At 49.6% G+C, this 20,791-nt stretch overlaps 1 protein-coding gene across 1 annotated transcript; it reads right to left on the bottom strand.

Annotated features, from left to right (window-relative positions):
* Positions 1-3,689: 3,689 nt before the first annotated feature.
* Positions 3,690-19,851, bottom strand: LOC138723353 (tudor domain-containing protein 5-like). The gene is given in 14 exon segments (XM_069862298.1): positions 3,690-3,763; positions 4,547-4,769; positions 6,818-6,964; positions 8,724-8,891; positions 10,266-10,412; positions 11,085-11,301; positions 12,176-12,399; positions 15,179-15,306; positions 16,048-16,479; positions 17,144-17,276; positions 17,278-17,340; positions 18,123-18,190; positions 19,388-19,528; positions 19,584-19,851. Coding segments are annotated over 14 exon segments (2,433 nt in total).
* Positions 19,852-20,791: the final 940 nt, after the last annotated feature.

Here is a 20,791-nt window from a genome sequence, read left to right as displayed (position 1 = left end):
CACGTATACAAAGGCAAAACACGAGAATCAATGCTATAACGCTAAGGGTATAAACGATGGGGACTAACACCAACATTTTTAAAGAAAAATACCAAGAAGCGTCTGAGGCCCTGGCAGTCCACGCGGTCACTGCTTCGCCCGATTTGGAGGTCGCATGCGCAGTGGGAAAATCCCTTTCCACACCTCCTTATAAAGCGATTTTAAGGCGTAACGCGCATGTGCTGTTTGGGTCTAGAAACTTCTAGGTGGTTCTATCCTAAACTTAGAAAGAAAAAAAAACCCTCTTGCAGCCCTTCCTGCAGTACCGCGATGCGGCCACACGGCGGCGGCACTGAGCTGGGGGGGGCGCTCTTTTCCCCTTTGATCCCCACCTTGTTGCAGGGGAGCTCGAGAGGCGGCCTGGAGTTCCCTAAAGGGGTTCTGTTGAGCCCTAGAGGGGTTCTGGGTCCCCGGGGTGTTCTAGGAGGTCCTAACGGGGTCCTGGGGGACTCCAGAGGGGTCCTGGGATCCCTACAGGCATTCTAGGGGTTCCTAGAGGGGCTCGAAGGGGTCCTAGAGGGAGCCTAGGGGGTCCCTAGAGGGGTCCTCGGCTTCCCTGTAGGGGTTTTGGGGGTCATAGAGGGGTCCTGGGGGCTCTAGAGGGGTCCTGTGTGTCCTCTTATTAAACCTTTTCTTAACCATCTCCCTGCATCATCTCACTCTCCCCAGGACCCCTCGAGGACCCCCAGAACTCCTTTAAGGACCCCTAGAAACCATCTAAGGATGCACAGGACCCCTCTAGAATCCTCGTGACGACTCTAGGGGTCCCCAGGACACCCCGAATAACTCTAAGACTCCTCAAAACCCCTCGAGAGCCCTGCAGAACCCTCTAGGGCTCCCCAGAACTCCCCGAATCCCTCGAAGAACCCCCAAAGGCCCCTCTAGGGACCCCAGGACTCCTCTAGAACCCCCGAGCATCCCTCTAGAACCCCCAGAACCCCTTTACAGACACCCAGAAGCCCTCTAGGCCCCCGCAGGATACCCTGAATCCCTCTAAGAGGCCCCAAGGCCCCTCTAGGGACCCACAGGATCTCTCTAGACCCTCCAGGACCAATCTAGGGACTCCCAGGACTCACTAAATCCTTCTAAGAAGCCCCAAGTCCCCTCGAGATCCTCACAGGACCACTCCAGGGACAACCAGCACCCCTCTAGGGACCCCCAGAACCCCTTTAAGGACCCCCAGGAACCCTCTAGGGATTCCCCAAGACCCCTCTAGAATCCCCTAGGATCCTTCTAAGACCCCCCCAGGGCCCCTCTAGGGACCTGCAGAATTTCTTTAGGGACCCCAGAACCACTCTAGGGCTCACCAGGGCCCCCGAATCCCTCGAAGAACCCCCAGATCCCCTCTAGATCCCAGCTGGACCCCTCAAGGGACAACCAGGACCCCTCTAGTGACCCCCAGAATCCATGTAAAGACCTCCAGGACTCCTCTAGGGACCCCTAAGACTCCTCTAGAACACCCCAGGATACTTCTATGACCCCCCCAGGACCCAAGAGGGGTCCTAGAGGGGTCCTGGGGGTCCCAGAGGGGGTTTCATCTCCAGAGGGGTCACAGTCACTTTACAGTCCCCTGAGGCACCTTTCTCTTGTTCCAGTGCCTTAAGGAACAAATGTACAAACAGGGACCTGCCAGGCATGAGAAATGTGAGCTGAGATGCTCTGAGATGCACCTTTTCTCTTGATTGAAAGGGCGTGGAAAACTATTCAAGCACTCGCAGACACGTGAATGGCAAAAGCTTGTAGGAAAACATGCTATCCTGACAAGCGAAGCACCAGCAAAGGTACATGGGAGCACAGCAGAGCCCTGCGCCCGCCTCCAACAGGTACCCAGGAGTGTGCAAGAAGAGTGATGTGCAGTGCTAACAGCCCAGAATATGCTTCCTCCCTCCCAGACTGGCAGGTTAGGGTGCTCCCAAGTCACAGGCAATGTCCCGACGCTGCTTAATACTTGCTGGCTGCTCCCTTGCTGCACATAGAAGCCCCTGGTGTCCACGCACCCTGTCTTCCAGACCCTGACAGAATCTCCCCGTTCCCAATTTCCCGGGACATCCCATGCTGAGCCGCAGCGGAAGCCGTCCCCAAAAGCCCCCAGCAACACTTCCAGGCAGCTGCAGGACCCACTCCATCCCAGGCAGGGCACGGGGATGGAGGCAACCCCAGCTGGGAACAGGGCTGCTGCCCACCCAGCAGTCTTTGCAGCTCCTCATCCCCCACAGAAGAAGAGTTCTATGCTGCAGGGAGCCGAGCTGTGGAGCCCAGCAGGGACACGGCAGCAGTGGGGACAAGCAGGGGAGGACACGGGGGTCTCCTTCGGACACCCCAGCCCAGCCCCAGGTCCCACGTGCTGCAGCAGAAAGGGTGCTGTTGGGACAAACACCCCATCGCCCGGTGCTCCGAGCAAGCTCAGCTCCCTTTCATCCGCTCCCTTCGCTGGACGACAAACGTGTGAGACAAGCCCCCAGTCTGAAGCCAGAAACCTCCCCACAGGGTTGTACAGCCCCTGCCTGCTCAAGCCATAGCTCCCCACCTCTCTGCTCCCATCTCCTTCACTAGCTTCCCCTCCCAAGAAGCCCCAGATTCTCTCTGCCTTTTTTTTTTTTAGCCCTTTCACACATCCAAATCCACCCCCAAATGCTGAAATCAAAACAAAATAGTCACAACATCCTGAAAGAGTTCGGGTTGAAAGACAGCTTTAAAGATCGTCTCAGACCATCAATAAACTTCTTATGCTGGGCTTTTAACTGTTTCAGCGTTCGTGTTAAATCCCACCTTGAGCCTTTCTTGGGGCTCAGCAGCAAAACACACCTCTGGCACATTTCGGGGTGGGCAGAGCGGCCCCTGAAGCCCTGAAGAACAGTCCAGGCAGCAGCAAAGCAGCTGAATGTCAGCATTCGCAGCCAGGGCGCATCTCTTCCCACAACTTTTCTCTGCATTAATAAACTCAGGCCCAAGAGGATTTCTTGCCACAGGCAAAGAGCTACGTAAACAAGGCCAATGTCAAGCTTCAAGCCTTCTCTTACTGGATTCTTTATAGATCTCATTCAATATCTGTACCACGGGATTCCCGATGCTTCGTAGGTCTGGCATCCCGATCCATCAACAATTCAGAGCATCCTTCTCTCGGGGAAGGAGATTTCCTTTGGCAAGTTCTCAGCATCACCACGGACTGAGGCCACAGCTGGGATACAACCACCTCTCCTAAGAGCAAGGAGCGTGTGGAGCATCCGTGAAGTCAAAAATCAAAAAACCATTTCCCCACACAACGTCAAAACTGCTTGTGCACTGAGGGAGTGAGGGATAGGTAGTCCACTTCCCTCTCCTAAACTTAGAAGATATATAGCACAACGTCACACTCTAATGCAGTGCTTCAGAACAACAACCAAGAGCAATAAATCAGTACCAAATCAAACTGTTTTCCTGAAACATTAAACATTTCTGAACAAAGAAAATAACAGCGTGGTCATACCGGTGGCTTTTGCTACTCCAGGCAGCCTTCCTTGGCAGTTGCTCAGCCTTCTTCCCCTCTTCTCAAGTTCTTTCTCAGGCCGGGGAACCACTGCAAGTAGGAACCGCAAGTGGCTAAGCGAGCAGCTGGGAACAAGGCAGCTAGCGTGACAGGAGGGACAAGCAGTTTCAGAGACGGCGCTTGGTCACACAGCCCGCTGGCACCGCACAGGCCAACCTCGGCACTTCTGGGCAAGTCTGTTCCTCACTTCCTCTTTCCCTGCACAAGGAGGAACACAGAAAAGAAAGACGGCATCAACAATGGCAACTCTCAGAGCTCCACTTTAGACTGATGTCCCTTTTGCCTAGACCTTACCGGGTCATGGCGAGAGGGCTTTCTACTGCACATCTCTTCGGTGAGCCCAACGCAGTATAATCTGAGAGCCTCTCTCCCTCTCCTCCCAGTGCTGCTACTCAATTCACATCTGATTTCCCATCCGTTTCCCCGAGGGGGGAAGTCACATGTGAATTGAGTAGCTCCTGCCCAGAGAACCGGGCCTCCACTCCACAGAGAGCGCAGACAGATCCGTTCCGAGGCACAAACAACAGGCGCCGCCTTTGGCAAGTCAACTGGCCTTGTAAAATGGGCAAAGCTCATACAGGTTGGTGGATCCATTCATCATTTGGAAGATGAACACCCACACAGGGACCTTACAAAGTTAAAAAACTGCTTTTGTCCCTTACCTCTGGCAGTCAGAGATTCAGTATGAAATGAACACGGGCTAGCATGGAGAAACAGACTTCTGCACGAAAACAGCCTGAAGTCTAGAAAAGACAGCAAAAATCAGAGAAATAACCCTCAATGCACTTGTTCCCACGAAAGACCAAACCGATGCATTGCACCTGGTTATTTACTATCGTCGTATCTCCACCCCACAGGAACACCAACGTTTCCACCTGTTCTAGCAAAACAGCAGCACTAGTCCCAAGGTGCCCAACAGCGACTGCAAGAGTCGCAGCACAGTTACAGGCTGCTCAGTTTTCTGCTGTGTTCAAAGTTTACCGACAAATCTATTCGTACTGTTATGGTCGTCCAGCATAAATGGCGCTGCCATAAGTAGAACAGCGGGATGCAGAGCAAGACGTTGGGCCTCGTTGGGAAATCTTTCTGTCCGATCAGGGTCATCTTGGCTCATTCCTCTTGGTTGCCTGGAGTAGGTATAAATGTCTTCCACCGACTTGAAGAAGACAACGGGTATTGAGGACTCTTCAAGAGAGGGAAGTGTCTGCAAAGGTATATCAAAAACTCATGAGAAGGCAGGATTAGTACATTCGCTTCATCGACTGCCCTGGTCTGTATCCTCTCTCAATTGGAAGGAGAGCAACTGGATAATTTAAAAACAAAACACCAGTAATTACTAACAACTTTGGCCAAAGGGCAGCTCTCCTGCACAGCAAGCTGGAAAGAGGGACACATTAGCACAAGATACAAATCACCACGTCTTAGCAAAGAGCGAACAGCTGGCTCACCTCTCGGCAGCCCCACGCAGAACAAATTACGGCAGCAGAGGGAGTTTCTGCAAGGGAGCGGGAACAGAGTCAGAGGCCGTCGCTCTGCATTTTTGCTCAAATTAAGCAAGTTCCAGGGACGATTACCCACCTTTCGGCCACAGACAGGTAATACAGCCAATGTCTGTATTTGTTAACGCAGCCCGGACGAGAAAAATAGCGAAACAACAGACAAGCAACTATTCCCCTTGCCCAAGTACGGCTGTTCAAAAATCCGGTACTTGCTCTCTAGGCTTCTTCTGTTGTCAAGGCAGCAGAAGAGAGCCATCCATCCTCACAAGGGGTGAATCGCCATTCAAAGGTGCTTCACACTTCGGTGGAAGTGTGTTCAGAGGATTAGCCCACAACAAAACAATTGTTTTCACAAAAAAAAAAAAGGATTTAAACAACATAAACTGGCCTCCCCAGGGGACCACAAGGTGCTCCTGAAGCAGCACGGAGAGCTACACGGCTGGGCAGCAGAAATTCTGCGCTGATAGGACACCCATACAGAATAACTTGGGTGAGAGGTGAATCCAATTAACCAACCGGACTCTGCTCGATACCCACCAGCCCACTGTAAAATCCCCACCTGACATGCAGTAAAAATAAAAACTGCTAGGACAAGAGTTTAAAAAAAAAAAAAAGAACCAAACAGATGTAAAAGATGACTATCACCTCCTCTTGCCACCCATGCTATCCTCACTGGGACAGGCAGCATCACTGCCGCTCCACAGCAAAGCAGAAACAGACAGGGTGCAAGGGTGGACGCTAAAAATGTCTGTTAGCACACAAGAGGCAGATGAGAGCAGGTACCCTAGAGAGTGTTTGAGGAGCAGGGAGTAGCCAGGCCTTCTCTGCTCCAGTTAGCAAATCCCTATGCTTTGGAACTCGCCGTTTAATACTTGTGGGGAAGTACTTAAGTCAGCTCACAAGGACCCTATTGCTATCTGCTCATCTGCCTACTTCTCATCTCACCTCATTGTACTTTCTCCCCACGCTTCCTAGGAGAGGTTTTCCCTCCTCTCTCCTTCTCTCAAGGTCCCTTTCCAGCTTGCTTTCCCTCCATCCCCTTCAGGTAACATCTCCCAGCGCCACCAGTTCTTCCAGCTCTGCTTTAGACTATCTGAGAGCCAACTTCCCCCTCGTCCTTCTACAAAGCGCTTTGTCTCAGTCACTCTCAATCTCCAGATGGGTAAGGAGCTGCGGTTATCCAAAACCTTGCAGGCACACTCCCATTTCCAGCTCTATAACACCTTCTGTGACTCGACAAACCCTGAGTGACACCGGCTCCCTGCTGAACCCAAAGGAGAGCGCAGGCCAAAGGCCATGCTGCAGGCCCGGCCAGACTCATTACCATTATCATTAACCACTATTTAAGCAGTAAAGTTGTGTTACTGGTGCCACACAATGCCTCAAAGCACAGCCCAAAATGCCACCCTCTCAAACCCATCCCCCTAACCCAGGGGGGACCTCTGAGTGATCCAGGAAAACCCCACAATGACTCCCAGTAACCCTCAGGACTGTGCATGAAAGAGAAAGAAGAGTAGTCTGCTTCCCACCACACCTCAATGCACCAGCAGATCACTAGTCGAGCACCCGTAACACCAGAAACAACAGGAAGGAGGAAAACACAGCCCCGAGGCCATGCTAACAGCCAGTTGTTACTTCATGGCCAGACACTTTAAAAAAAAACAAAACAAAAACCACAGGTCAAAGCAATTCACACAACCTAAAACCAAGAATAACCCTCCTCAACTGCAATAGCTCTGCTCAGGGCTCTCACCTTAGCCTCTGTGATGAGCTCTGGAGGACTTTCTTTTGTATCCTCCTGGGCAGGTTCAGGGTCTCGGTCCCTTGTGCTTTGGACACTGGCTTCATCCAAAGCTGGCCACACATCCCCCTCTAACTCCTCCTCAGCAGAGAGGTGCCACTGCCAAGGAGACGGACAAAGCAAGGAAAGCTACTGACTCCCACTTTCATTTCTGTACTCCACAGGAAAACTTACCACCTGGAAAGGACAGTTTTATCTGAGCAATCTTTTCTGGTTATTGCTTGCTGCCTTCTGAGGAATTTCACCATGGAGAAGTGCCTTCACACAGCACAGCTGAGACAACTCGGCGTCCAGCCATTTCGCACTTAAGGGCAGAGGAGGGGGTCGAGTTAATCCTGACAAGGCAAATCTAAGATTGGACAACACAAAGGGAGTTCCCCACTGCCAAAGAGGAGTTCCCAGAAAACGCTAGCCGAGCAGTACCAAGAGTCAGACGTATTTCATCCCAGTTCTAAACACTTGGAGCAATTATTAGAGTTGATACTGATGGTGACATCAGTGATGCACCGAGGAGGAGAGGAATCGTTTCGAGCAACTAAACAGAATAGCAGAAAAGAGAGGATTACTGTTCCTGGAAAAGGATTCTAAGACCCTTCAAAACAGAAGAAAACCTGAAGGCACTTAACATTCCTCTAGTCTCCAAATTGCCAGCTCTGTCTGACATTTACACACATGGATCTTGCTGCACTTAACCAGATTTTACCATAAAAATCACAATAAACTCAGATTTGCAGAGTCTCGGTCACATTCATTTCTCCCACATAAAGACGATGTTTGGGACCTTCAGTTCAGATGATGTATTGACAGTGCAAGCCCACCAATATCCAACACGTGCAGCTTATAGTTTCCCTAGCCCAGACACAGAGTTGGCTAAAATAAAACCTGGCTAAAATGACCGCTTTACAAGTTACCGACATTACAGTAACTCTTACGTTTTTACGTTTCAGAGGAATGTCAGAAAAACAGCCCTGGAGCCGGCCCACTGCTGAACACTTCAACAGCTGACAGTTACTTGGCGTCAGTAGTAAAATGTGTCATGAAAAAACTACAATTTAAATCACACAAAAGTAGAGAGAGTGACCTGTTAAACAATACCCCTGGTGTTTCTAACGGTACCGTGCTAGACTGCACTCAAGACCTGGATTTTACTCCCTGCTTAACCCCTCTGTTCATCATTCTTTTTCATCCATTAAATAATAGCAAAGGGCTCCTCTCTTCAACCTGCTCTGAAATCAAAGGCGTACAGCAGTATCCAGACCTGGGTATCGGTCGCTTTTAGAGTTAACTTTTAAAAAAAACTCCAGTCGTGTACAACTTTAACCCCTGTAACAATCAAGCCTGCAAATGGATTCCTTTCGGAGAAGTTTAAAATGAGCAAGACCCTTAAGGCAAACAAGACATCACTAGTTCTTCTGCTCCTTTCCCACACGTAAATGACACCCCGAGTTATTACACATCCTTTGCCAAACCCCAGAGACACTAGAGGAGACCACACCACCTCTTGGCTCCTGGGGTGCAAACTAGGAAACTGCTAAGTCAAACTGATCTCAGGGATCTGGTACTGGTCTGAGTTCTTGGAGTCCATTCTTCCCTCTAACTCAAAAACGATGGTGCGTATGGAAGGTTGGAGAACTCACTGAGCACAGACTCCCTGACGTCTGCAAAGGGATCAGAGGTCAAGCAGCGACGGACGTATTTATGGTCCACGTGTAATTGTTGTTACGTCACGGTTCTGCTTGCTTTTTATAAAAGCAAAGGAAAAAAAACCACTCCACAAGACACTGCATAGGACTAAGCCAACACATCTACTGATCCCTGGAGCCAATTCCACTGAACGATAGTCACACCGCAGCCAAACTCTCACCTGTTCCCACAGTTCATCCTCATCCAGCTTCGAGCTTGCTATGTCACTATTTACGTTCAAAGATTCCTGCTGCGAGCGAAGGTGTGGCTCCACGGGTTCAGCATTCTCCTGCTTTCTGCTGGGCTCAAGATACAAGGCTGAAGGATTCACTTCCTCAAATCCCTACGAACAAATAAAACCCCAACAGCTGAGTCAAGAAAAGTAAGTTGTCACCACCATAAAGAATAAAAAGAATTCTAATGGGTTTTACAAAGAAGCATGCCACCCACAAGTGGTGTGAGCTCTGAATTCTTGTAGAAATTGTCTTACTAAGAAAATCAACTCCCTCCAGCAATAAAATCACCCAGCAATAGCCCCCTACCCGCTAAATGGAACACGCACACGCAAAAACACAATTATTGGATTTAATCCTGCCAAAATACGCATTCTATATCTACTAAACGAAACAACAGATACAAGCACTCCGGGCTGCAAAGCCTGACTTTCTGCTGAGATACAAAACTGTTGCAGCACCTTTCTAAAGGTTTTCGTATCCACAGACTTCTTGCTGAAACCGAGCTGAGACATTCAGGCAACACTGATGGGCCTAAATCATAAATGCTCTCTGTGCTGGCTCACAGCTTCAATCTCTGCTCAAGGCACAACATGCAATCTACCCTGGTTACACCGTCCAGCACTATACACGTCACTGGCAAAGAAAGAGACTTTGTAAGCCAAGACCATATCTATAATTCAGTTTAACGGCACAACCAATCTCCGGGGCCTAGAGCAGGAAAGGCCAAAATTATTTATTTAACTACCCTGTTCCTCACTCAACTGCCCGTGCCTCTGGCTAGCAGAAAAAATGGATATCAGACTGGATATCAGACAAAAAAATTTTCACAGAAAGGGTCATCGGGCACTGGTAGAGGCTGCCCAGGGAGGTGGTTGAGTCACTGTCCCTGGAGGTGTTTAAAAGACAGGTAGACAAGGTGCTCAGGGACATGGTTTAGCAGCAGATAGGAATGGTTGGACTCTACGATCCAACCTGGCAATTCTACGATTCTATGCAGCGCTACTTGAAGCCAGACAGTAACATCTAATGGACTTGCTCTCATGGTCTGGATGACTCGGAGGCCTCAACTTATGACTAACAAAACCTACCGGAATTAACAATGTTTAGAAAAGTTACAAATACAACTCCTCAATTCCATCCCAGCTTGGCCTCATGTTCAGAACATCTATTTTCCTTTTCGGCAATATTAACAAGCTAATCCACTTTAAAAATCCACTCTTAGAAGTCAGGATGAAAAGAGTTTGTTCTGCTAAACCAGAACATCTCTGCTGTATCATCGAATTCCACCTTAACCAAAAAGAAAGCCGTCACCATAGACACCGTGGGATACAGCCCCAAAACAGTAAATTGCAGGGAAGCAGGGAATACCGGTTTTGCTCTTCACAAAACTACTTGCTTCAAGGTAAAGATCTCTCCACTACAGGCACCCAACCAATCCTTTCCCTGCCTTTCCTGTCAGAAGCACACGCCTCCCTCCTGACCTGGGAAGGAACCTTCTTCCCACAGATGTCAGCACATCCCCTACTGCTCAAGACAGCGTGGAAGTAGATATCGTCCTTAGTGGCTGCGTCACACAGGAAGAGATGACAAATGCCAGAACTTCCTCCTCTTCTGGGTTTTAAGATCAGCTTAGGAATAGAGAGGCACATATCGCATTTTGTGCTTACGAATAAAGCCCGACAGCAGCTTTGGAAAACACTCCGTAGCCAGAGAAGGGGCACAGCAGAAATAGCAATAACAACTGGTCCCTTACGCCTTCCCTTGCCCAAGCATCCTCTCCTCATAACCTCTTTTGATAAGAAAGTTATGGACAGAGAAAAATCACTTTTGAAACACAGAATGCCTATGGCCAGGCATGAATAGAGGCAAATGAGAGGGCAGAAGCAAATATGGGGAAGGTACTGAATTACAGAGGAGAACGAGTACCTCTGACACCACAAATGCTCCCAACTGGGAGGATGTCTGTTCAAGAGATGTTTACCTCCATTCACAAAACTCAGGGAAGAGGATTAGGGAGCTTGCTCGAAAGGGACAGAAAGGGGCAAGAGTGAATAAAGGAAGAGGAAAGGGTTTAGCCCACAGCGATGATAAGCAAAGGGCTTGGAGTGATCTGCACCGCAGATCTTGTTCTTAACGTCACCTCACGCATTAACATGTAAGCAAGGAAGTACCTGCAAGGCACTGCTACGGGGAAAAAAAATCCAAATAGACACTTTCTAGGAAACCCGCGTGGTGGGACGTCTTCCTGGAGAGTGACAGGCCCAGCAGCCTCACCCTCATCCCTGGGAAGGCGATGGAACAGCTAATCCTGAGAACCATTTCCAGGCAAACCTTCGGACGATTCCCAGGTTTCCGTAATCTGCGTAGAACACCTCTGCTTCTTGGTCATTGATCACGCGGTGGATGATAACGCGGTACCACCATTTTGAGACCGTTACACAGCAAAGCTGTCCAGGACGTACTGAAGACTCAGGCATGACAGAACGATCAGAAACAAGTTTACTCAAGTAACAGTGTCTGCCAGAGATCACAATGAAAAACTGTGCTTGGTAGGGCGCAGGAGATGGATAAACAGAAATACACTTCAGGGTTCAGAAGAATCCTCATTTCTCAAAGCCTCCACGAGACCGATTTTCAGGAGTTGTTCTAATAGATAGTTTATGTTTCTGTTCTACTTAAACCAAGTGACAATAAATACACAAACCTAAACTTTTAACATTTAAATGGTATTCTTGGGGTCCAACAAAAAGTTAACTAATGGGCGCTAATCAGCGACTAAATACAGCCATTCTAGTCGTTCACTTTTAACATTACCCTGACTTGGCACAGGGCTTCTTACGAGCCAGGTTCCGGAGTCCTGGCTTACACACACAGTACCTGTCTGCAGCCTGCGATCACACGTTTGCCCCACGGACATCCAGTATTTACTTTGGCACACGACTAACAGCTACTGCAGCGTAGTGGAAGAGTCCCAAACGCACAACGTACCTGACAGACAAACCCACTGATGGGGTTTTGCTTTCAAATATAGATATGACTAACGCTTATTACCTGCTGCTTTTGGTAAGTGCTGGAGATGGAAGTAAAAGCCTTAACCAAGCACATCAGCAATAGCAATGTCAACAATACAGAACCCTCAAGTTCCTTTCCACAACTTTTCCAGGCTTTTAAAGTTTAAGGCCGTCTAGGACACAGCCAAACTATTAGCGATACTTACTGCTTGCTAGATAAAAGGAATGCGGAAGCATTATGATTATGTGATTTAGTACGGCACTGGCATCTCCACATCCAGAAGTCAAGCCTGTAGTGACGGTAACAAACAGCCGGGTGCCCTGTTCCCTCAGTGCAAATACCCAGGTAATAGCACAGAATCAGCATAGCACGTCCTCACCTCATCTCAAACATCATATCCTGGAGTTTATCGGATGTTTCTGCGTGGCACGCTTGCATGTAGAACCGGCTAGGAGAGATTATACATTCCACAAAGACTCCCACCAAACACAAGCGCTCCAATGGTGGGAAACTGCAAAGGCTTCTGTCCTGAACAGCATCAGGGGGAATTTCTGGAGTCGTTGCCAGATTGAAGATTGACAGCTTCAAATCTAAATCTTGACACTACAAAGGGACAAGAGGAAAGTAGCGCTCAGAAGTCTTGCTACGCCCTGAACACACATAACTGGCCTCTGCATTAAGGTAAAAAAGTAGTCCTGCTTTCCTGGGAACCCATGAATTACTGAAGATCAGAGAATCCCAACAAATAGCGCAAACTCGGATTAAAACTGTCCCTGGGATCCTAACACCTATTTTCACACCCTCCACCTTCCTTCTCTCTTTCCTCCCTCCAGTGTAAAGAGGGGTGCAACAAAAATACCTTCCTCATATTCCTTCAAGGAATAAAGAAGAGGAACCGATGACACGTTATGTATTTAGACAAAGATATTGAATGGCTACTGATAAAGAGAAAAAAAAAAAATCAAAAACTCACACCAAAAAAACCCACCTGCTTGTTGGATTTTACCCCAAAGATGCTGTTTCTATCTTCTGTCCCCATGAAAGAGCACATGACTGAAGCAGAAAAACTAGCTGAAAACAATTCAAGACACAGAAGGCACAAATGCATCTCACACACACCAGAGCTATTTCCCAAAAGATAAAAACATACAAACGCTACAAATCCTATTCTTTTCTCATTCTAGGCAAATTTGTACATCAGTTCTTGGCACAGCTTGCAATTTTGCATCATTCTTTAGCTGCTGTAAACTTTACTCCACTTGAACCAGCGTGCATGGAAACCTTAATCAGACATCAGCTACTTTCACTGCCTCCAGAGATTCGGTTTGTGCCAACAAACAGCACTCCTCCAGCGTCCAGAAGTCAAAGCTATTCCAGTTTTACTCATTGCGAATATGCTACGAGTTACCACTGCATCACACACCAGACAACTTACAGGAAATTTGTCTTCCAGCACACCCCACTGCTTACACGGCTACAGTCAACCGAGAGACAATACTAGCCCTTCGAACCGTTTTTTAAAAAAGCAGATTAGAGTCTCTCCTGCAGACTGAGCGAGGAAGAACACCCTTGAATTCTTTTTGTTAAAAACTTTGACTAAAACATTGAGTTAACCAGGCAGTTAACATTTTTGAGTTAAAGAGTACCTGAGGGAATTCTTGCCTGAGCAGCAGCAGCACCTCTAAAATCCCCTTACATTTCATGGATTTCCTCCCAGAAGTGCCAGTCAACAGTGATATTGCCAAGGGACAGGTTTGCTCCATGAAAGCTCCTCGTGTCAGACTGTTACGGGCACACGTGATGTTTATCACGTAGTTCACACGTTGGCAGAGACAACAGACACTTCTTTGAAAGACGTAGAAATGTCTACTTAAAAAACACCTTCACAAAATAGCAAGAAAATTATAAGAAAAAGGTAAACAACCGAACACACTGTAAAACTAGCCCTAGAAGAGGCACGGCTCGTAAGACTGGCTAACTCCTTGCCTTAAGCCAGAGCGGCAGCTGCCAAGAGTGGTGTGGATGACAACTTTCCTTCTGCTCGGCACGGCAAGAAAAAGCTGCCAAGAGCAGCAGCTCTAGATATTTGACCCTTCTCGGGGCCGAGCAGATTGACTCGGCCCTTGTCCCTCATTTGTCCCTTACAACGCTTCCGCTATTGGCGTCTCATCACCAGATACTTCCATACCTTACAGCAGGCCAGGAATCAGGTCGCATCTTTCCCCTCGACTTTGCAGCATCTTGAAATCTTGGTTCACTGCCTACCCAAACACATTCCAGCTCACTTTCCTCCTCTCTAGGGCACTTTTAAAACAAACCAGCAAAACTGGTGCTTCACGGCAAACACGAGTTGTACAAACACGTTCCAAGACTCGCCCTGCTAGAATCTTTAAACAGATTCCCTTTGCGACACATAACAAGAAAAAAATGGGGCTACGTGGACCATCTCTCTCCCTTTTCTACCCTTCCCACAAGCAGACTTTGTTTGATCTAGGGAAATTCCCCACGGACTTCATCCCACCAGACGACAAGGTCTTATCAGAAGAGCCTGCCAAAGTTTTCTAAAGGGTATGTTTCTTGAAACACCGCAGAAAGTCCGACTCGTAGCCCTAAGCTTTCAAGTTCATTAAGTGAACAGCACACCAAATTCAGAAAGAATCCCTGCAACCCTTTCCCTGTCTAGGTACTCCAACTGTACAGTTGTGTAGAACCACCAGATGAGCTTGGCAGAGGAAATAATTCGCAGCAGGAGAACTTTCCTGAGAAAACAAAGGCCTAAAGATGCTCAAAAGAGGAAAAAAAAATAGAGGGGGCACAAAGAAATTCTCCCAAGCAGGTCTGGCAGGTCAGAGCCTCTGTACTTCTCCATCCCTTTCTAAAAATACATTGCTAAACCACAACAACAGCAACAAAACTTTCAAGTCCAACCAAAGAGCAGAGTGGCAACGACAGGACTGAGGTCTCCAAGGACCATTCCTCAGCTCTGCCACGTAGCTGCTAGACACTTAAACCCATGCTACTGCAGCAGGGGAAATGCCACACAGCTACTCTCAGAAGAAGGCTATTAAGAACACAAAAAGAATTGTCTCCACTCTTATTGGGGAACAAGATTATGCTTTACTGGCTTTGGACGATCTCCAACAGAGATCTCAAGACCAGAAAGAGACAAGAAAAAGACCTAGGCTGGAGGGCACATAGAGTTATATATCAGGTCAGTATGACTCTGGTCACCTCCAGCCTCATCTAAACTAGGTACAATTTTTTTTTGGAAGCAACAGTGCATCAACAATACAAACCAAGCAAAAACAAAAGCAGTGAAAAAAATTATCACCCCCTGGACGAAGACATGACAAAGCTACAGATCACTCATCCTGCCACTTACTTGTTTGAGGACATCACTCATATCTAGTGCTTGTCCTTCCACCGGCTCTGACTTCTCTTCTGCCGGCAGGTGAAACCACTTGGCATCACGGATGGGTTCCAAAGGAGGCATCTCAATTGCAGGTGCAGCTGTAAAGAGAGTTTAGTTGTTATTCTTTATTTACATATTAAGCAGAAGGAGAATACACCTGGCCATGAAAGCGTACAAGTACTAGTGCCATTTTCCTCATCTCTTGTAGCACCCACAGTCACGGGGATTTGCTTGAGAGGCATCCTTCGCCGTACTAATAAATTCAAGCAAAATAAAACACACTTGCTCTTGCAAGCATGACAAGGGCTAAATAAATTCCTAGAATGATGCTAAGAAAAGTCAGGCATTTGGCAGGAACCTTATGCAATCCTCTGCTTTCTCTCATAGTTGTTAGGGGAACGCTGAGGATATCTACAGGCTCTTCTTCAGAGAAGCAGTATAGCTATGCCTTTCAGATTAGTGCTTCAGCCTCAAAAAGCCCATCTGGAAGGCTTTACCAGCCTGCGGAGCCGACGTGCCAGAGATCCTTCTAGTTTTATTACCTGTTGCCTGGAATTACTAGAAATTCCAGTCCTATACACGCATTCAGAAAGGGGCTTAACATCCCTTCTTTCACCTCGCACTGAAAAACAGTGGCAAACTGTAGAAAACTTCCAGTTAAGCTCTCTGCTACCACAACAACACCCTTGTAACAGCTGCTTCTACAGTACCTCGCAGCCCTTCTGCGCTAAAGCTTAGGGAAACCAGGACTACGACAGCTACTGGAAAGGCAGCAACATCACTTGAAACACAGCTGCTTGGCAGCTACATACTTCCAGTTAAATAATACCCTCCCTCACCTTCTGGCACCTCTTTGTGCGCCCCACCTTGCAGCACCTCTTCCTTCGCTGTCTCACCTTCCAGCTACTTCCTCAGGGTCAGCAAGGAACCTGCTTTTGTCTGCTCAACAACAATGATATCGGACACACTTTCAAGGACTTGAAATACAGAGACAAATCCATATCGCCTATACTGGAACGGCCGGCCAAAGCGTCTGCGATAGGCCCTCTCAAAGTTCCTGAGCAGAAGTGGTGAGGAACTCAGCAGATCCTGCAGCTCAGCCTTCCCAGTCGCTGGCAGGACGGGAGCACTGGCTTTGCGAGGGAGACACTTTGTGTTCCTAGAGGGAAAAGCAGCACGTGCCTTCACAGCATCATTCTTTCGTGACTTAACACTTTCCTCCTGCCTGGCAACCAGTTTTGCAATACCTTTGGTGGTCTCATCTGCAATGGCTACCAAAGAAAGAAAGAAAGAAAGAAATTATTCGATTACCAAGACAGCAAACTACTGAAAGCTTTATACAAGCAAAGGTCCTCCTCTTTCCTATTCTCCCCACCCTCTTCAGAAGCAGGCGTGTCTTTCAAAACCAATCACGCTAGATCGCATTTCCAACAGGGTAACTTTTACTCTCCCTTTGTGAACTGAAATGAACCAGATGAAACAGCCAAGAACCAACCTGCACCCTCATCCCTAGAAATCCAGATCCAAGCAGAAAGGCGGGTCCAATTCTTGGATACAGGATCACAAAAGGAAACTCATCTGCTGCAAGTTTTGTTGGGAAAATGATAAAAGTTCTTTGATACAGACTGAACTTCCTATAGAAACGTTACTGCAGTTTCTAAACCAAGAGCAGAGTGCAAAATGTACAAAAAGAACTGGAAGCCTCTGTTATTTTCCAGGAGGAAGGAGGAGAAAGGTACAAAAAGGCAGATTAAGACACAGCAAAAAACATCAACGGCAAAAAAATTAAACAGAGCTATATGAGAAAAAGAGTGACAGAGATACATGACCTACAGCTCTGGCAATTCATTCTGCACCTCCTGGTTTTAGAGCATCGCTTCATACCAGTACGAGGTTCCAAACAACTCCTCCACTTTTACGGAAATAAAACCTCACCTTTGAGGATAAACGTGCCTTTCTCCTGAGGACAGATTCTGACAACGTCAGGCATTTTTGCCACCAGCTCCAAGGTGGATTGGAAGCCCAGGTCACGTAGAGGGAGAGGTTTGCCCATCATGGCCATGTACTCCCCTCTCCAGCTGTGCTGGGGTTAAACCCTCTTTATCGGTAATAAGCAGCGACCTCACCTCCTTCTTCCAGGCGTGGGGTCTCCTTGCTCTGTCCTACGTGCTCCCTTGCCCCCCACAGAACTCCATGCATCCTTAATTCCAGGAAGGAGGATGCCCTCTCGCCCCTCACAGACCATGAAGCACCTTCCCTGTACCCCTAAACGCTCCCCTACCCACCCCAGAGCTCCCTGGGCCCCTAATTCCCTCCTTCTCCTCCTCCTCCGCGAGGGCGGAGCCGCCGCCTCCTGGCGGGAAAATGGCGGCGTGGGGGAGGAGAAGGCAGGAATTTTCCCCTGTTGGAGCAGCCCCTGCGGGTCAGTGGCACCTGAGCCCCCCTTCTGAGGGGGGAAAGGCAGAGCCCGAGGGCCAAAAAGCACCAGCTGTGCTTCCCCGCTGGGCTCCACGTGCCCCCTTGCCCCTCGCACAGCTCCCTGCATCCCTAATCCCAGGCATGGGGAGTCCCCCCTGTCCCCCTCACACAGCTCCCTGCATCCCTAATCCCAGGCATGGGGAGTCCCCCCCGTCCCCCTCACACAGCTCCCTGCATCCCTAATTCCAGCCCCACGTGCTCCCTTGCCCCTCACAGAGCTCCCCGCACCCCTAAACCCGGGCACGGGGATTCTCTGCCCCTCAGAGAGACCCCCCTGCCCTTAATCCCAGGCGTGGGGGCTCCTTGCTCTGTCCTACGTGCTCCCTTGCCCCCCACAGAACTCCATGCATCCTTAATTCCAGGAAGGCGGATGCACCCTCGCCCCTCACAGACCATGAAGAACCTTCCCTGTACCCCCAAGCGCTCCCCTACTCACCACAGAGCTCCCTGGGCCCCTAATTCCCTCCTTCTCCTCCTCCTCCGCGAGGGCGGAGCCGCCGCCTCCTGGCGGGAAAATGGCGGGGTGGGGGAGGAGGAGGCGGGAATTTTCCCCTGTTGGAGCAGCCCCTGCGGGTCAGTGGCACCTGAGCCCCCCTTCTGAGGGGGGAAAGGCAGAGCCCGAGGGCCAAAAAGCACCAGCTGTGCTTCCCCGCTGGGCTCCACGTGCCCCCTTGCCCCTCGCACAGCTCCCTGCATCCCTAATCCCAGGCATGGGGAGTCCCCCCTGTCCCCCTCACACAGCTCCCTGCATCCCTAATCCCAGGCATGGGGAGTCCCCCCTGTGTCCCAAGTGGGAAACACTCATTCACTGGTAAAACCTTGAAAAGGATCAAGTCTTTGAGGCAAAGGCAATAACATTTTTGGTTTACAATTCCGCGCTGAGTTGGATGCCCTTCTAGAAAAAGGCCTCACGCTTTACAAAAGCAGTGGGTATATATACTAGTTTTAGGCAAAGAATAGTGTAAATCCTCAAAGAATGAAACGGAGGCAATGGCATTGCTGGACAGTGAGCAGCAAGAGGGAGGTATGGATTATGGAAGGGGAAGGGCTGGAAAGCTGTGGGCTCTTTGACCCTGTACGGCCACAGAATAACTCCGCACGGTGAGTGCCATCGCACCCGCCTGGCACAGACACAGTTTTCCTTGGGGTGAGACACGGGAGACCCCAGCCAGCCTCACAGCCTCCTGGTGCTGTAGAGCTAGAGTGATCACGCAGGTTCTTGGCATGTGAACCTCCCTCCAGACCTGCTGGCTCTGCAGAGAGCTCCAAAGGCAAAGGGGCAAGAAGGGAAGAGCTCGAGAAGATCTAAGTGGGAGACGCGCAGGGACGCTAACTTCACTGCTGGTCCGCCCTCTGGGTCTAGGTACCCCAGAAGGAATCTATTTCCAGGCCATACCTGCAGGTTTTCCCTCACAACAAAGGTCAGCCAGGTCAAGACGCCCCGTCCTGGCTTTGGGGAGATGGGGAAGGTCATTTTGACCCGAGCACCCCAGTCAGCCCCCACGCCTCGGTGTGACCGCTGGAGGGCGCAGGGAGATTTCAGTAGCACCAGCGGCTCGGTCCCACCGCATCAGGGAGCTGGGATGCGACTGAACTCCTGTTCCAAAGGGCCTGAGATCCTCTGACAGGGAAGGGCGCTTCAGGCTGTGCACGTTGAAATCAACTTCCTATTCGCCATCTTTCTCTTTGCCCTTAGCTCACCTCTCCCGACGGACTTCTGGGCTCCCAGGTCAGCCAACAAATTGCTCCTTCCAAACCCTTGGACACCGCTTGGTGCCTGCAGGTCTTCAGCCTGAAGGCTGCTCTCTAGTCGAGGCCCCACGGGGAAGCACGGCTCCATTTCTGGCAGTAAAGCGGGGACGAAACCTGTCGGTGCATCCTGGCAGCTCCTGCTCACCTGAGCCAGCTCCAGGGAGAGCAAATGGTTCACACGCGCCGGGTTTAGGCAAAGGCCAACACTGAAGCTGACGGGCCCGGGCGCTTGTCAGGCTGTCGGTATTTTGGGAGCTGGCCTCTGCTAACACGGTCCTTTTGTATTTCTCCCTAGGAGTAAAGTCTCCAGGTCTGGGCATCTGTGAGTGGCTTCTGACCATCTTGTCTTTCCTGTTCATCATAATGACCTTCCCCGTTTCTGTCTGGTTCTGCATGAAGGTGAGAATGGTCATGGGGCCTCCCCAGGCTTAGTAGTCGGTGTCTGATGTGGACGTAACTCACTGGTTCGGCACGTTTTGGACGTGAGCATAAAGCTTTTTCTGGGTCTAAGGTTCTATTTACACTTCTTCAACCCATCGTTAATTTTGACTTTCCTTCCTCGCACATTGCTGCAACAAAGGGACGCACAGGGATCTTCCGCTACCTCTCAAATACTCCTGCTGAATTATCAGCAGGCAAGGGCTTAGGTTTCTCTTTTGCTGAACAGCTTGCAGGTCTGTTCACTTTCAAACATCGCCTTCAGCACACCCAGCCCAGAGAGAGTGGCACTGCAGCAGCAGGTAAATAGGTTTTGAATGTAAAATGTTAAGAGAGTTTGGTCTCTCAGGTACCGATGGATTTGCCCTCTTTTCCCCCTTTTCTCACATTTCTAGCGTGGCTACGAGTAGGCATATTTTGGTTCCCACTTCTGGGGAAATTTCACGTGAATCTTGCTCTCAACAAGGGTGTCAGTGTCATCCCTCGGATCTCACAGGGGTGAGCACATGCACACACGGTTCCCTCGGAGGCAAACAACCAGCACGCAAAATTTTAGCTCAGGATGTTTGAGTTTGGCCAGGCTCTGAGGAAGCAGAACGCTGGCCTCATCCTGGGAAAGCCCAGGCCCCTCTAACATGGGCTGCTCTCCCAAATCCTGGGTGTCTCGTGGCTGCTCCTTCTCTGCTCACACACAAGGCCAGCCAGCAGTTCTGTGTCAGGTCCTCTGCGGGGGTAAAGGGACACAGGGACAGGTAACTCCGGCAGCTCACACCTGCTGAAACCCTCCCTTTGCAGCGCATCCAGCTTTTGTTTCCCCTGCAGGTAGTGCGGGAGTATGAGAGAGCCATCGTTTTCCGACGTGGGCGTCTCCTTCCTGGCAAAGCCAGAGGGCCTGGTAAGGTGGTTACTGAGATC

Source organism: Phaenicophaeus curvirostris, chromosome 8 (genome assembly GCF_032191515.1).
Source record: "Phaenicophaeus curvirostris isolate KB17595 chromosome 8, BPBGC_Pcur_1.0, whole genome shotgun sequence".
NCBI classification, from domain to species: Eukaryota; Metazoa; Chordata; class Aves; order Cuculiformes; family Cuculidae; genus Phaenicophaeus; species Phaenicophaeus curvirostris.
Note: the sequence above shows the minus strand (reverse complement) of the source record. Positions and strands in the feature narration are given on the sequence as shown.